The sequence below is a fragment of the Ammodytes marinus genome (assembly GCF_949987685.1).
Source record: "Ammodytes marinus genome assembly, chromosome: 8".
In the NCBI taxonomy this organism is placed as follows: Eukaryota; Metazoa; Chordata; class Actinopteri; order Uranoscopiformes; family Ammodytidae; genus Ammodytes; species Ammodytes marinus.
Genome location: NC_137212.1, coordinates 28,938,478 through 28,954,709, shown reverse-complemented (window position 1 = coordinate 28,954,709; position 16,232 = coordinate 28,938,478). Strand labels below are relative to the sequence as shown.

Below are 16,232 nucleotides of genomic sequence, written 5' to 3'. Positions count from 1 at the left end.
AAAACACATTTACAAAATTCAAGGTGTATACTGTTACTTGTTTGTCATTTATGTTCATTTACTCCAACTATTGATGAGAAAGGAGACCAATGTACTGTAACACATGGATACGTTATTATAAAACATTTTTAGACTCTTCAGATGAACTTATTACATTTGATTCATTTATGATGTTATGTTCTTATACTGTATATTACCATCAACATCTATGAAATGAAAAAAACATTAAAAACTTGTTCACAAAAGACAACTTAGCATATTGTAGCCCTACTTCAATACACTGGACTCAAGACTAGTAAATGCAGCCACATTGCAATTAAAACATTTTCATGCACCATTAGTGGCAAAAGCTGAAAAAGGCATCTTACTTGCTAAAAAGAAAAAAACATAATTTCAAAAGGACATGAGATGGTGAGAAGATCACAGATGGCTTTGATTTGTAAGGCATCTAACAACCTGGATTAGCACAGAACGAGGGAGTTGCAAAGTGGAAAGGGAGCTTGTTGTATCCAAGCTACAGCAGGGGATTAGTGCACAAATGTCACAGTATCTCGTGTATTGAGTACCAGTCAATATGAGCTGAATACTAAGCATTGCTTCACATTACTCTCCACTGTGCTGGTGAAAGCGTGCAGTGTCTGTGGCCTTTTGTCCCCTCTTAGTCATTCAGGGTGAGCCACCTGCTCTGCTCTGCTCAGGCCCAGTTAGATTTTTACGCAGGGAGTTTGCAAGTTGAGGGGGATTTTTGACTTGGATGTGGATAACAGTCCCCCCCGTGGTAGATAGATTGGTTGTGGAATTAAAAAGAAAAAACAGCTAGGAGAGCTATCTTTGTTAATAGTCTTGACTGTTTCCCATGTCCCCCTTGCTTATCTTTTAATTGTCCAGTGTTGCATATCAGAGTAGTGGGCAACTGAAGTCCATTTGCTTGCATTGGCTGGTATTTTGTTTGCCTCTACGGTGGTCAAACAAAGCCATGGTATTGACTCGGTGCTGGCAAAGGGCCAAGGCACAAACACTGCATCTGTTCTCTGTTTCAAGAAGCAGCAGCAGCACTGACTGTCTCTCTCTCTCTCTCTCTCTTATTCACTTTCCTAAAAGAAAGTGTGCGTGAGTGTGTTTGTCCAATCCACCCCTCGACTCAACCCAGATGTAACATGTAGCTGCCAGCTTTCCTTTTCCACTGAATGCTAAGTGAGGCTTTAATCTGGAGGAGCTCAGAGTTTTAGCTTGTTTTGTTCTGCTGCAGTGTTTAGTCCTTAGACAGGAATACACTCTTACCTAACATTAACTAGTCTGTGTCAGTCCTGTTCTGACGGAGGCAATAATACCTTTTTACTTTACAGAGCTAAGTTGTAGAGCGTCAAACAACTGGTCAGGCCAAATGATTTCCAGCAGCTGGGAGTGTACAGGACAGTATGTAAGTGAGGAATGTATTGCTCTTTTCATGCCTATCTTGCTGTTGACTGGACATGACCACATTGTCAATGAGAGACTAAACACATGGGCTGCTGGGCTCATAAGGCCAGAGAGATGTTTGACAAACAGACAAGTCTTCTGGCAAAGGACTCGCATTAAAAATAAATCCCAGGTTGCTGTGGTTACTCAGACCATAGTAACACCATTAAGCACTGTGTGTGTGTGGAGGAAGCAGAGACAGATGCTGGTGCCTCTTAAACAGAATCAGGATGTCCACACAAACACTTACAGTAACATGGGAGTGAATAGGCCACGAATTGGACATAATCAGCATGAAGTTCACACTTTTCTACCATGGTGGGAGAAGAAAAAAAAAATACAGGCCTGTTGGCTCAAACCATGGGCTGACATTTCCACATAGTGTTGTCACAATTCTGTTTGTGTGCTGCTGACTACACACCTGTGTTTTTGTGGGTGTGTGTACTGTTTACAAAAAGGCCCTCTCAGGTCAGTCTGTGACTCATTAAAACAAACATTGACCTGGCTCGGTCAGGCCATACTCAACAGCAGGGCTAGGCGTAGGTAAAGTGGTGAAGAACTATAGGCTCAAAGTACAATTGCATTTTGTGGGGCAGAACACAGTTGTGCTGGGTGGGATACAGGGTTTCATGTAATTCTCCATGTCAGTGCTTGTGGTGTGATTGGTGTGCAGGAAGCATAATAAAGATGAAAGCGCCGAACCTCAAGTCTTTGTGTCAGCGCTCTCCCCTATTCAAGTCCACTTCAGTAATTAATCACACACTGTCAGCCAGCCAGCCAGCGAGAGAGAGCGAGAGAGAGAGAGAGAGAGAGCTAGAGAGAGAGAGAGACACCCCACACACATGTGGACAACCTGAGAACACAGGTTTTCAGCAGCTGGCTTTTTCAAGATGTGTAGCCATTTGGTTTTCTTCTTTTTCATTTGCTATTCATTTCCAACAATTGGTATGGAGGGGTGCCTGATAGAATATTATCTTGCAACTACTTAGATATAGAAAAAGACTATGTTTCTAGCTCCTCAAGTCAAGTGTAATAAGCTTATTATTGTTTTATATCATCAACTGAATGTATTTGGGTTGTGACTCAAAGTAATCAGTATCAAAAAAGGTCACCTGGGGCTTTAGAAAAAAACTACGACTATACAGTAGATGAAATTACAAATCAATTCAGAAATGAATTGAAGATAAAGTGATCTTGATTCAATTATTTACAGAACATGCCGAATCCTGCAATTCAGTATCCTATACAAGTTTAGTTGCACTTTGTTCACATCCAAATCTCTTGACAAACAACATAAACTATAAACTTATGGAATTCTCCACTGACTGTGACCATATAAATGTGTTATTGCAACCCATGGTACATACGATTTGACTGGGTTTGACAGTAACATAGATTCAGTCCTTACAACTAGCAGAGATATATGAAAAATATAGAATTGTTTCAAATGAAAGTATGAAACATTTCCCGCTCTGGAGGCCGGATGTACAGTGCCCCCTCACAGCTGGGACAAAGATGTCACTGGGGACAAATGCAGATTAACTGCACTCCTGGGCCCTCCAAAAGAAAAACAGGAAACTTTGTCGGCACACAGCAGAAAGCAAGCACACACAAGGCTTACAGAAGAAAGGCCAGAGATCTGAAGAAAACATTGAAAAATATTTGATAGAATCATTCATCTCAGAAGGAGGTCTGGGCTGTACCACACATCTTTCGATGCAGCAGCCAGGTGAGGCAGAGGCAAACGCTGCTGGAGATGTATCAAGAGCCAGTGAGAGGAGCTCCAAGCTCAAAGGTCAAACAACTGAAAACCAAACTCCCAGCAAAACCATGATTCGGCCTCAGGGATGGGAACTAAACACTTAACATGCCGGCAGTCAAACGGCCCATGGATGACCACCCCCCCCCTGGCCCACCAATCACAACACAGGGTGAGAGGTCAAACTGCTCCATAAAGGCCAGGCAGGTAACAGGGGGGAAAAGGGAGGGGGAACACTCTACAGTCTATGGGGGAACCTTGGGGATAAGGGATGGACCCAATGGGACACATGTTGTCTCACAGCTGAAAAAACAGTACAAATCATAAATTCCACTGAAAAACAGTTGTAAAAAAACAATTTGGTGTCAATCCAAACACCCAAGCATATGGAGACTAGATGGCATAGTATTATTGGATGCACTGGTAGAAATAGCATTATTCTAAAAGATTGGCCAGTAGAGATGAGAGCTGGGTTCATTCAAAACATTTGGTCCAAAGTAACCTTGGACACTAGACCACAGAATCAAACAAAGTGCTAAAGGAAGGTTTTCTTTGGCCCCCACAGGTGTGACAGGGAGGGTGGTAAAGAAGGTCATGGGCTGCTATTGTCATGCTGACAAGACCCTGGCAGGAGGTGTGTGTGTGAGGGGGGGGGGGGGGGGGGGGGCTGTGTGGGCCATTGGCAAATGTAGCATTTTGGTTGTTGGACCACCCAGGGATTGTGTTAAAAACCCCACGGGAAATAACAAACATTATCACATCTTTGTTAAGAAAGACTTACACAATGAGATTATTTGTACTCATCGGTTCACATAGGAAAAAAAAAAGCTAGAGAGAGTTTGAACTGTCCAGAGAATGATGGCCAGATGGGGAGCAGCACTTTGGATGAATGGGACAAGAGATGAGATGGAACAAGATACAACTGTTACAGCTTGGAGTTAGCCCCTGGGGCATTCAGGTGCAACGGAAGGGGAACGTCACTTAATGCCTAATTATCAACACAACCACAGACATTATGCAGATATGACACACATCCTTCCTTCCATCCTAATCAAATCACCACTTTTATCCCAGAGTCAAAGAAAAAACTGTGACATATAAATACATGTTGACACTCAAAAGCAGGTGAACGTGAGATGGCAACTGGGACGAGACTAGACAAGCCCAATGTTTAGAGGACAAACAGTGACCTGCGACTACCTCCTGAGTGCATTCCTCAAGAGACACACTGACACAACACATCCTACACTCTGTCTGGGGAGGAGAGGTGAAAAGAGAGTGAGACAGACTGAGCCAAAACCAGTCAACTACTCTTTCCTCAATGTGTGTGTGGAAAAAAAATCTCAAAAAGCCCCCCCCTCCCACCCCCAAAAAAGACAAAAGACAAGCACACACCCTCTGTCGGGGGAGCAGTGTCACGCCACAAAGAGAGGAGGCCACGGCTGCTGCACCTTAATCACATGATTAGCTCTTTTGAACTTCTCCTTGGGAATTATGTAAACCCCATTCACGGCGGACAGTAATTTTCCACAGTAGCATATCTGCCCACTTTCTCACTCACTCCTATCTTTTACAGAAACACGGTCAGAGTGATAAAGGAATGTGAGAATTGCAAATAAAAGACGGGAAAGTGATGATAAAATGTGTTTGTCTACATACTTGGGCAGCGTGATACGGCGCCCGATGTGTTCCAAGGCGCCAGTCCCAGATACCCCATCTCTTGGCCCAATGCATGATGGGGGATAGGCCACGGATAGTCCACTGTGAGCTTGTACAGAATGTAAGGGCCAACTCACACTAGGGCCGTTTGCCTGTTCCGTGTTGCAGGAAGATTCAGCACGATTTCCCCCCCCCCCCCCCACTCCTCCCGCTGGCCCGTGGTCCCACTGCTCGTGGCCTGGGCACGATTGCACCTTGCCTACGTCACCGTGCGCGTTTAGGATTTGGAGCGTAGTCTACTTGTAGGCTATACGACTGTTTGTGAATATTTTCATCCGGCCAAATTTGCATCAAATATTCCACTCCCAAATTAGAGCAACGAGAATCCTTAAAGAGGACCTATGATGCTTTTTGACTTTTATGACCTATAAACGTTGTTATGATGATTCATAGTCATGCTTAACCATACTAAATTATCAAATAATGACTTACATGCATTTCGACGTATTCCCTGCTGACCGTCTGGGGTGTCTGTGCAGAGCACTAAACACTATTCTAGCCAGTCGAGAAGTCACGTCTTCAAAGCGGTCTACCCTTTCATAATTTGTGACGTCGCATAACAATTTGTGACGCGACCACGCGGATGTTTCCATGTATGGTAATGCTGTCACTTTCCTGTTCGCGTCTGCCTCGCGCCCTTATAGGTCCATGCTCGCGCTTCCCGCCACTGAAAGTGTTCCGGAAGGAAGGTAACCAATCACAACGGAGTGGGGTTTGCAGGAGGGGGGGGAGGGTAGCGGAGATGGCCGATGCACAGGCGGAGGGAGCGGAGATTGACGAAGCACACACACTCAAGTGTTGACAGGACGTGCTGGATCGCCAAAATAAGAGAAAGAGCTTCCCGAAAATCTACATAGTTTTTTGTGATGTGATTCGTGTCAGGTTGCTCTATAGCAGTGTAAAACAAGAAATTAAGACCAGAAAAGTAGTATAATAGGTCCTCTTTAATCTATTGTTTTTTTAAAATGTAGCCTTGACGTAATAGGTTGCGGTGGACAGTCTCATATTTGTGCAGCACGTTGTTTATTATTAATATAACGGCCCGTCATCAGACCATACCTACCGGATGGTTTTATACACATCGATCGCTCCATCAAGTAATCCAAGTCAGAACTTTTTGATAAAGTTTCTTGTTAAACCTTAGTGTAGGCTACTGTTTCCTTATCACCTGGCCGCAGAGTCCCGTTGTGTGTTGTTTTGTGTTCGTCTCCACCGCCATGCGTAAAGACAGTATTATGACAGCTGACGGGAGGAAAAAGAAAAAAATCATCTGACGAACGTGAGTAAACACGAAAACCTTTTTGCTTTGCTTTCTGCGCTCACCTATTTAGCTCTCTCCCTCTTTTATTAGCCCACACCTAGGCCTACACACACGTTAATTCTCACACATTTTATGTAGCTACAGTCCAAGTGGTGGGCAATTCTGGTGCCGACTAGAAAGGCAGCGGACGTTAACGGACAATGCATCCTTAATAAATTCACGTCAGGAATGCCTCCTGTGCGCTCGCTTGTGCGCTTGCTTGTGCGCGTGTCATCTCATTAGCATCTGTACTTTGGCCACGGCACACCTCTCCCAAGTGTGCCGCGGCCAAGGGGCTGTTCCGTGCTGGAATACGGATGGCGTGGTCACACTAGCCAAACGTTCTAGACTTTAGTATGCAAATGAGCTCGGGCACGGGGCCGCAGCCCTAGTGTGAGTGGCCCCTAAGGGGGCATAGGAAATGAAGGTGGATGGGTTTTTTTCCATTTTCTGGGTTCCACAACAATTATGTTCCACTTACAAGTGAGTGGTGTGAAAAATATCTAGGGCTTTTATGATACTTCAGAAAGCATTCATCTCAAAACTGCACTCGCCATTTTAAGAATCAAACTGACTTCTGGCGTATTAGATAAGAGTGAAACAATACATAGTGGCAACCAGAGACTTCAGACACACTGGTTCCTTCACTAGATAACAAGTGTTTTTTCTTGGCCCAGAACGGGAGTCAGCAGCAGTCAACTGTAGGAGGAGAATGGGGAGCAGTGTCGACTCACTGTCTAATAAACTTTAATCTCATTAGACCAATAACAGGCTCCAGACTGGATTTAGGCAGCAGCGAGTGAGGAGAAATATGAGGGGGAGTGGAGGGGGGAATACAGCTTGTGTCAGTGTCTCATAAGAGTAAATTACAGGTGGCTCCAAAAAAATCCCTGACACGCACTGTCCAGAATGTCATGGCTAGTTGTAGACCTCCGTGGGAAACACAGAGGAGGAAGGAGTAAAACAAAAAAAGTGTGAGTGTATTGGGAGGGCAGGAATGAAAAGACCAAAGAGCCCTGTTCCCAGTGGATAGCAGTAAGTATGTGTTTGCCAGTATGTGGGCTGTGTGCGAGGGGTGTAATGATGGGGTTCTGTCATGCAGGCAGAGAGGTCAGCCAGCCGGCCAAGAGGGAAAAGGCTTTTCGACAACAATATGATGTCATCAAAGAGGGCCCGAGCGTGACTCATCGACCTCAGACGAAAGGAGGCGCACAGGAATTTTAATGAGACAGCTCTGCATAAGGAAGCCATAAACTACATTCTTTTTGCTCTGGGGAAATAAATCAACTACAAAGACGGTCGGGCAAAAAAAAAAAAAGAAAATACACACACACACACACACACACACACACACACACACCACAACTTCAATGTGAAAAATAACTGGGATACAAAAAGCTTTGCTATGTCTAGTGGGGAAACTAAACAACTTCATGTCCATCAGCGCCATATAATACCTCCTTAGAGGGCTGTGTTTTGATTCCCGTTTGTTTAGAATCAATACAATGGATTTGAAGATTTTGAGAAATAATGGCAGGTGGAGGAGGAAATCAATGGCAGGGACCTTGGAGCAATTCAGATTGCAATGTTGAGCTGAACCCACGGTGTGTTAATAAGTGATCGCAATCCTTTTTGTTGTTGCTGCAGACCTCTAATTTGGTGTTGAAGATTACTGCCCTTTCCTTTGTTGTTATCTTTGTTGTTTCCTTTACTGTATTTGCTCTGTAATGTGCTGCAAAAAACTTGACCTCACCTCAATAGAAGTCGTTTAAGTTAAGGTCTTATAGTTGAATTTAGCTTTGTTACATAATAGCTTGGGGAATGTTACCTAAAACCCTAAGCTATGGCCAATGCACAACAACATAAAAAAAACACTACAGCTACACTACGCTTTTATGACTGAGAGAAATAATGCTCATAAAAGCAGATCTATTTTGAGAGTGTGAGAGAGGAACTGGCTCAGCTCCTCCCCCGAGGACCATAAGGATAACTGAAGACATCCACAGATATCTCTCTCTCTCTAATTCTTCTCCCCTTCTGGGCTCCGACCCTTGACATGCCCGTGACTCCTGAACCCCGACCTTTGACTTCCAGACAGCTCCAATGGCTTTACTCACTCACTCGCACGCAGAACAAAAAAAATAAATACCACCAATAACGAAGCTGTCTGCTCTCAATCTGTGCGAACCCAAAATACTGGGTTATATGAGTCAACAAGGCCAGGAGGAGGAAGACAAAACATCCATGTAACGCAGCACCAGTGGTGAGGTGAGTCATTAACCTGACTGTGAAGGGGCCAGACAACCACAGTCGCTGCTACATTCAAAGAACAACCCCCCCCCCCCCCACCCTCATCAAAGACATGCCATGGGCCAGAGTGTCAAACAACTGCTGCGGCCCTGGAGATGGTGGTGAAGTGGAGGGAGGGGGCTGACTATGCAAGGTTACTCACTAAACATTTGTCCCTTTTGGTCTTTCTCGACACCTTCACTTTAGTGTGAGACACAGCAGGCAAAAACATGATCGTTTCATCAACACTGGTCAATGTTGAGATGATGGGGGCTATTTTGCTTCATTAACATGTATTCTACTAATATACTAAAAAGTGTAGGTGTTTATATGACTAAACCTTGTCTGTTTAGTGTCTGTATATTTCTCCTATACAACCATCTTTATCGGACAACATCTCAAATTGTTGCTTTTTTCCCAATACACCAAACCAGAAGTCTCAACTTCTAAAGCACTGACATCAACTAAACTTTATACTATCATCCTTAGCACTATTCTGAAGGTTGTTACAGAAAGATTTGTTCATATGTTGTTAATTGTCTGATTATTGATACATTGTGTTCTTGAAAACATGCCGAAAAAGCTGTTTTATTTTTATAATTATACAAATTTCAACTGGTAAAGCTCCATAATAATATAAGTTAAAAAAAACTACCCTGTAGTGTCTCGCCTTAACACTCATCAGTTTGTGTTCATGGTAGCCTTCCACACAGACACACACACACACACACACGGTAACTCTTGGCCGCTCTACACGCGTCGGGGCCAGTCAGCAAGATCAGAGGAGACCCCTGACAAAACCCTGTTGTGCATCTGTCAGGCATTGCCCCCCGCCGCCCTCCCCTCACAGCCATTCTCTGCTCGTATAAGAATCAAAAGGTGGAGCTCTCCTTTTGCAGAAAAAAAAAAAAAATCAGGGGACAGACGAACGGACAATAAAAAGTGGTGTGGGGACTGAGGGTGTCGGCCCCAGGGGGGGGGGGGGAGTGAAGCGCTCTGTCCCCATGGAGCAACTGACCAGGGATCAGTCTGGACAATCAGCATGAGCTTTGATCTCCACCTTTTAGGGTTTAAAAACATTACGCCTGCACAGCTGCTGTGTCTTTTGCGTTTCACTGTCATCACGTTAGCCTCATAGCATAATTGCCTAAATCATATTTACTCTACTCTACTTTTACTCTCCATCTACTCTACTCTACATCTACCTTTCGTTAGCCTATTAGCATAATTGCCTAAGTCATATGTTAAGGGTTAAAGAGTAGGGTAAAGTAGATGTAGAATAGGGTAGATGTAGAGTAAAAGTAGAGTAAATATGATTTAGGCAATTATGCTATGAGGCTAACGATCAACTGAATGCCTAGTCTGGATTGCACGATTAAAATGAGAGATTAGTCAACAACACATGACATGCTACAAAATAGCAGCATATGCAAGGGAAAAAAAGACACAGCCTTTGAATGCGTTTTACAAATCATACACACAGACACAAAGACAAGACACAATTCTTTCATACACTGTGATGCATGGGGGTGGATTTTAAACTACCATGCGTACACTGAGGAATTATAATCAGCCGTCACAAATCTGACAAACACAAGACTGGTGAAATAATGTGGTAGTTTCAAGTGTCCCCCTCTTTATCTCCCAACACACAGGCTTTTCAGAGGTGTTTCCACAATGCACCAACATGCTTTGAAATGAGCACCAATGCTGTGAAGTGATACTATGGCAAATGATGCAGCCCCCCCCCCCCCCCACCACCCAGTAGTGATTTACAGCAAGATCTCTGATGTTGGTACCTGCATGGCTAAGCAGATACACTATCAGCACTTTGACATTCCAATGATTCTACACAAGAACTTGACATCTTTTCATCTGAGCTCTCCTCCCTCGGTGGAGGCCAGAGCTACTCCAACCCATGAGCTTTCCACTCTTCTTTTTTTTTTTGCCCTCTCATATTTTTTTGGAGCAAGGTTAGAAAAACTGTCAAAAAAAAAACTGTGAAATCATAAGGTTCTTCCAATTCAAAAGATTTTTTTTCTTTCTAATGTGAACGTGTTATGTTATATTTTCTGGTGTGTGTGTGTGTGTGTGCGTGCCCATAATGTAGTAATTCCATAAGAAAACAGTCTGGGATCAGCTCGGGGGAAAGTTAGCACATTCACACACAGGTGTGACTTTGAGTTTTATAACTAACACATGGCAGAAATAATATGCTGGCTATTGACTTTCCCAGAGAGCAGTGGAAATAGTGAAGAGAAGAGAAGAGAGCAGTTTTTGTTGGATATAAATGGTTGTATAGAGATGACGCTGAAAATGGCACCAAAACACTAAAGCAAAAACTTGCTAGCCTATGACACCACCTTTGTATGTGTTCCCACATAACCAACAGGACCCATTAAAGCCACATTTATTTCCTTGGTCTAATTGAAGGTATTATTTTTCCCTTTTCTCCCCGTGCCTCCTGTGTTTATGTAAAAACAGGGCTCCCAAGTCTTTCGCAATCTTTCTTCCGCCTCTCACCACACTTTACAACTCCTCTCGTTACCGCAGATAAAACAACCACAGTCTAGTCCCACCCTGCATTTCTCACGTACAAAGCATTCATAAGCAACACCACAGTGGTGCTAGACTAGGACTTTGGCATATAGGGCATTGTTAGCAGCGACTTAAAAAGGAACTCAGAAGGCTGTGTATATGGGGGAAAAGGCCCAGCTGCAGTCGCCGGTACAGAATAACAGAATCATTTCATTCATTGACTTTTTTCTATGAACTGCCCTCAGTCACTGCCATTAGTAAATGCTGGGCTGCTTGTCAACTGGCTGGCTTTGGGATCAACCATGATGACAGTTAATCCTGCTGCAGCAAAGATTACAGCACCAGTAATGCAACATGCTGCTTTTTAATCCACACAGATTTTGCCTGGGTTTTGTTTGGGCTTGACCCCGACAATGGGGGGGGGGGGGGACACAGATTTTGTGCTAGCTGATCCAGGTTCAGTCACAGTAGCTGGGTCACCACCATCGCTCTATTTTGACCGAGTATCGCATCAGAAAGGGAGGCTGGAAACCCCAAAAGTGTTCACACTCTGGTGAGGTGGCTTTTGACTTCTAATGCCAAAAAGATCTTCTGACGTAGTGACCATTGAAACTCATGTGACTGATCAGCTGTTTCTGCTCAGCCCGTATTGGCCTTATGCTGCCGCCGCTGCGTGCATCATAATCTCTGCATAATGTCTTTGTCTCGGGATAGCAGCAGTATACATGGTGAATACTGACTTCACTGAAAGGACAATAACAACTTGCCCCTCAATAGAAACCAATTTGGTTGTTTAGTTTACCCGTTTGCAACAGCTTCTCATTCTGCTTTTTCACCCAGTACCTATACCGCCATCTTCCCTCAAAACTAGAGTAGTTTAACTTTAATAAGATTTGCACAATGAGGTGGAAACCTGGCTAGTGAAGTGAGTGTACTAACCCGGACGAGGGTGCTCTTGGTCTGGACTCGTTGGGGTTGTGGGACTCCCTGTTGGTCCCTGCTGGTCCCAATGCTGCTGCTGCTGCTGCTGCTGCTGCTGTGCGGCCGGGCCACGGCTCCAGACGTACCGTTGGTGCAGACCCCCGGCCCGGGTCCGGCCCTACGAGGCCTCTGCTTGATGCCATCTAACAGGCGCACCAGGAGGATGTTACTGGGCAGTTCGTCCACTGCACACTCCACCAGCGTGCGACACTCCGGGCAGCGCAGCTCTCCGCGGGAGCCTAAGATGCCCTGGAGACATCGTCGGCAGAAGGTGTGTTGACAGGGAAGGACCTTAGCTGTGGCGTCAAGGCGCTCTAGACAAACGGGGCACTCAAGCAAATCCAACAATACTGATTCGTCCATTCTCTGTGTGTGTACTGCCGCCACTTCAGCAGAAAAACATGACGCTGATGACAAGTGGTGTTTGTTTTGAAAAGCTGGACCGGCGCTGTCACGTCACACTACCTCGGCTGTGGCCATGGCATCCGCATCAGCTCTAGAAAACAGGACGGGCGGTTTAATCAACTGGAAGAAATGGGTCATCATGGTATGCATGCATACAACATAGTCTACATGCCTACAGTTAGATCACAGATGGCTGAAACCTTATATTAGTGACGGTTCATTTGTTTTTACATGTGATGGTACTTTTCCGCTGTCAGACTGAAAATCTGTCACGTACATGGCAAATGTAAAACTGCAGCTGTGTCTGTGACTGATAAGCTAACAACAACTCCAAAGCTGTCTACTGTCTAACTGTCAGTCACTGGACTTAACTGAGGCATCAAGGGCCAAGTTGATCTAATTAACTCGACAGCGGATAACTACACCTGGAAAGTGTGATCTTCTTCGAACGTTGGACCCTGAAACATGTGTAGCCTTACGGTCAAACACCATGCCATGACGGCGACAAAAAAAAAAAAAAAAAGAGAATACCCCCGGAGCGACGAGGCAGGCAGGAGTGAAAGGCTGTGATTTGTCTTTCAAGAGCGTAAACATGGAGAAAAATAAATCTGGAATGTTATCAACTGACTGTCTGCTGAATGAAAAATGCTACAACCCAAATCAGAATATATTATGTTATAGCCTACTCTGAGTGCCAACATTTCTATGATAAAATTATAAATCTTAGAAGTTTAGTGAATCAATAGCGTGACAGTAGCCTACTACGTAAAAAAGTCAATAGTACGTAGGCTAAGACTTAACAGCACGAAAAATACGTCTGATACTTTTTTTTAAATAACAGTAGGCTACGCTACCGAGCGCCAGAGTGTTTTCTCGGTAACGGGAGAAATGAAAACCTGGTAAAAACAACCGAAGAGCATATTACAGGAAGTTCGCTACTAATGTTGCCACATATAAAGCAACAATTACAAGTTTGTTCTTCTTCTTTTTACAGTATTCGCACTTGTTTTGCTTTCCCTCCAACTTCTCGGACGAAAACGATATATTTATAACAAAATATTAGTATTCCACTTGGTGGAATTCGGCTCACCTCTTCCAGAACAGGACTCCTCCTCTTGTTGCATCGTATCTCCAATTTTTTTTTCGCTTTCTTGCTAACCTTACTAGTTAGCAAGCCACCTGAAATACACTGCTGGCCACTTTACTTGGAGGACTCGCTGGACAAATATAACTGTTCTTCCGAGAAAGGTTTGTCTCTAGGGGCGTACACCATTTAGTTCAGACGTACCTCTGTCAGATACTGAAGTAAAAACTGAACATGAAAAGGGCACGGGCAAGACAACGGAACTCCTGCACCCCGCGCCATGCTAGTGTCTCTGCTAGTGCGCTACTTGTGTTCTGCTCCTGGAAACAAGCGTAGAGGGGATCGAGAGGAGAGGGGGAGGGAGTGTGTGTGGCCTTCACGGGATGTCGGGAAAGGGAAAATTTACGGGGGGTTAGGAGTAGGCTAAGTAAGTAGGCTATACTTCTTTTATACAGTCGCCTAAGTACAGAAAAATACGAGTTAACACATTTCCTGAGCTGTAACGTTTATAAACAATGTGCAAAATGTAGTAGGTTAATTTTAATCAAAACTGGTGAAAAATAAAATAGTTTTTCGGTTAAAATAATAATAGGCTAATAATAATGAATACTACTACTACTACTACTACTACTACTACTACTACTACTACATAATAATAATAATAATAATAATAATAATAATAATAATAATAATAATAATAATAATAATAATAATAATAATAATAATAATAATAATAATAAAGACAATTATATTTTCAGAAAGTTTTTCAGGTCTTACATGTCATAAATAAAAATTAACAATCGAAAACAGTTTAAAAAAACTAAACAATCTAAAGCATTCAAGGGTGAAAAGAACAATAGATTGGCTTCAATACCCAACAGGCGTTATGCATAGGCTGTGGTGTAAACCACAGTCTACGTTTATAGGCTATAGCCTAGCTACTGTTTATGGTGTAAACCCATCTGTGCCGAATAGGCTAATGCAACTTTATTTCTGGAAAATTAATAGGCTATTGAGAGATCAAAAGGAAACATTGTACATTTCTTCAAGAACTACGTGTATCATTAGGCTATGTATTAAGCTGAAATAGTACTTTGCCTTTTAAATTGTAGACAAATAATTTCCGTTTCCCCTGAACTCAGCATAACACCTGCACGAATGTCCGCTATTTTCTGACACAACAGGACTGGACCACACGTTAATCACAATGTTTTCGTCGTAGTGGAAACTAACAACGTCTACAAACATTAGGCTAACTTCATTTAGTCAATTTAAAAATATTCATATAGCATATAGGCCTACCAGAAGGCGGCAGTGAGCGTTGGCAAACGGGCGTGAACTCAATCGTCTCATGTAATGATGTCAAAGAGCAACATCTTTTCCCAGGTGGAGGGGACAATAACGTGGGTTGTGTTTCATTTCATTATTTTGCCCACCCACTATGGACATCATGTTCAGCACTTTGCTGAAAACCAACACTCTTGTAGCCTATAGATAGATAGATAGATAGATAGATAGATAGATAGATAGATAGATAGATAGATAGATAGATAGATAGATAGATAGATAGATAGATAGATAGATAGATAGATAGATAGATAGATAGATAGACAGACAGACAGACAGACAGACAGACAGACAGACAGACAGACAGACAGACAGACAGACAGACAGACAGACAGACAGACAGGGATGGATGGATGGATGGATGGATGGATGGATGGATGGATGGATGGATGGATGGATGGATGGATGGATGGATGGATGGATGGATGGATAGATAGATAGATAGATAGATAGATAGATAGATAGATAGATAGATAGATAGATAGATAGATAGATAGATAGATAGATAGATAGATAGATAGATGGCGGAGGGACGGACGGACGGACGACAGACAGACAGACAGACAGACAGACAGACAGACAGACAGACAGACAGACAGACAGACAGACAGACAGACAGACAGACAGACAGACAGATAGATAGATAGATAGATAGATAGATAGATAGATAGATAGATAGACAGGCCTAGATAGATAGATAGATAGATAGATAGATAGATAGATAGATAGATTGATAGATAGATAGATAGGCCTAGATAGATAGATAGATAGATAGATAGATAGATAGATAGATAGATAGATAGATAGATAGATAGATAGATAGATAGATAGATAGATAGGCCTAGATAGATAGACACTGTAGATATTGCATAGCTACTTCATGTCTCCAAATAATGTTTTTTGTTTTGTTTTGTTTTCCTGATGCATTTCAGCAGCAAATTCAGTTACAGTTTTCTGACCCTATAGTCTAAAGAGATGTGCAGTCATAGGGCCCAGCCCATACTGCTCTGTCAGGTGGGCAAACTGGAATTGGTTTAATCATTTTTTTACTTACTTTCCAAATTAGGCTTTGATTCTTATTTTTGCAACATAGCCCTACTGTGGATAGAGGCATCTGGTGTGGTCACATCTCACAGTATGTTCTAGTGAAGTAGACTCTATATCTATCACTTTTTCTGCAGCAATACTAAAGCTAGTCCTGGGCCAACAAACGCAATGCCAAAGTCACATAGCACACTTAGGCTATAGGTAGGCCTACATATTAGTTTCAGTCCCACTTGCTCAAATGTCATGTTATTGTGGCAGATGAATACATTGTTATGAGATTACAGCTACCTTGTAAAATATGGCAA

General features: G+C 43.1%; 1 protein-coding gene across 1 annotated transcript in view; it reads right to left on the bottom strand.

The window, feature by feature from the left end:
* The window catches only part of sh3rf1 (SH3 domain containing ring finger 1), a 38,008-nt gene extending 24,203 nt beyond the window's left edge, over positions 1–13,805 (bottom strand). Inside the window, 2 exon segments of the mRNA XM_080032484.1 lie at positions 12,003–12,540; positions 13,540–13,805. Of these exon segments, the coding sequence (XP_079888610.1) occupies positions 12,003–12,407 (405 nt within the window). The 5' untranslated portion in view covers positions 12,408–12,540; positions 13,540–13,805.
* Positions 13,806–16,232: the final 2,427 nt, after the last annotated feature.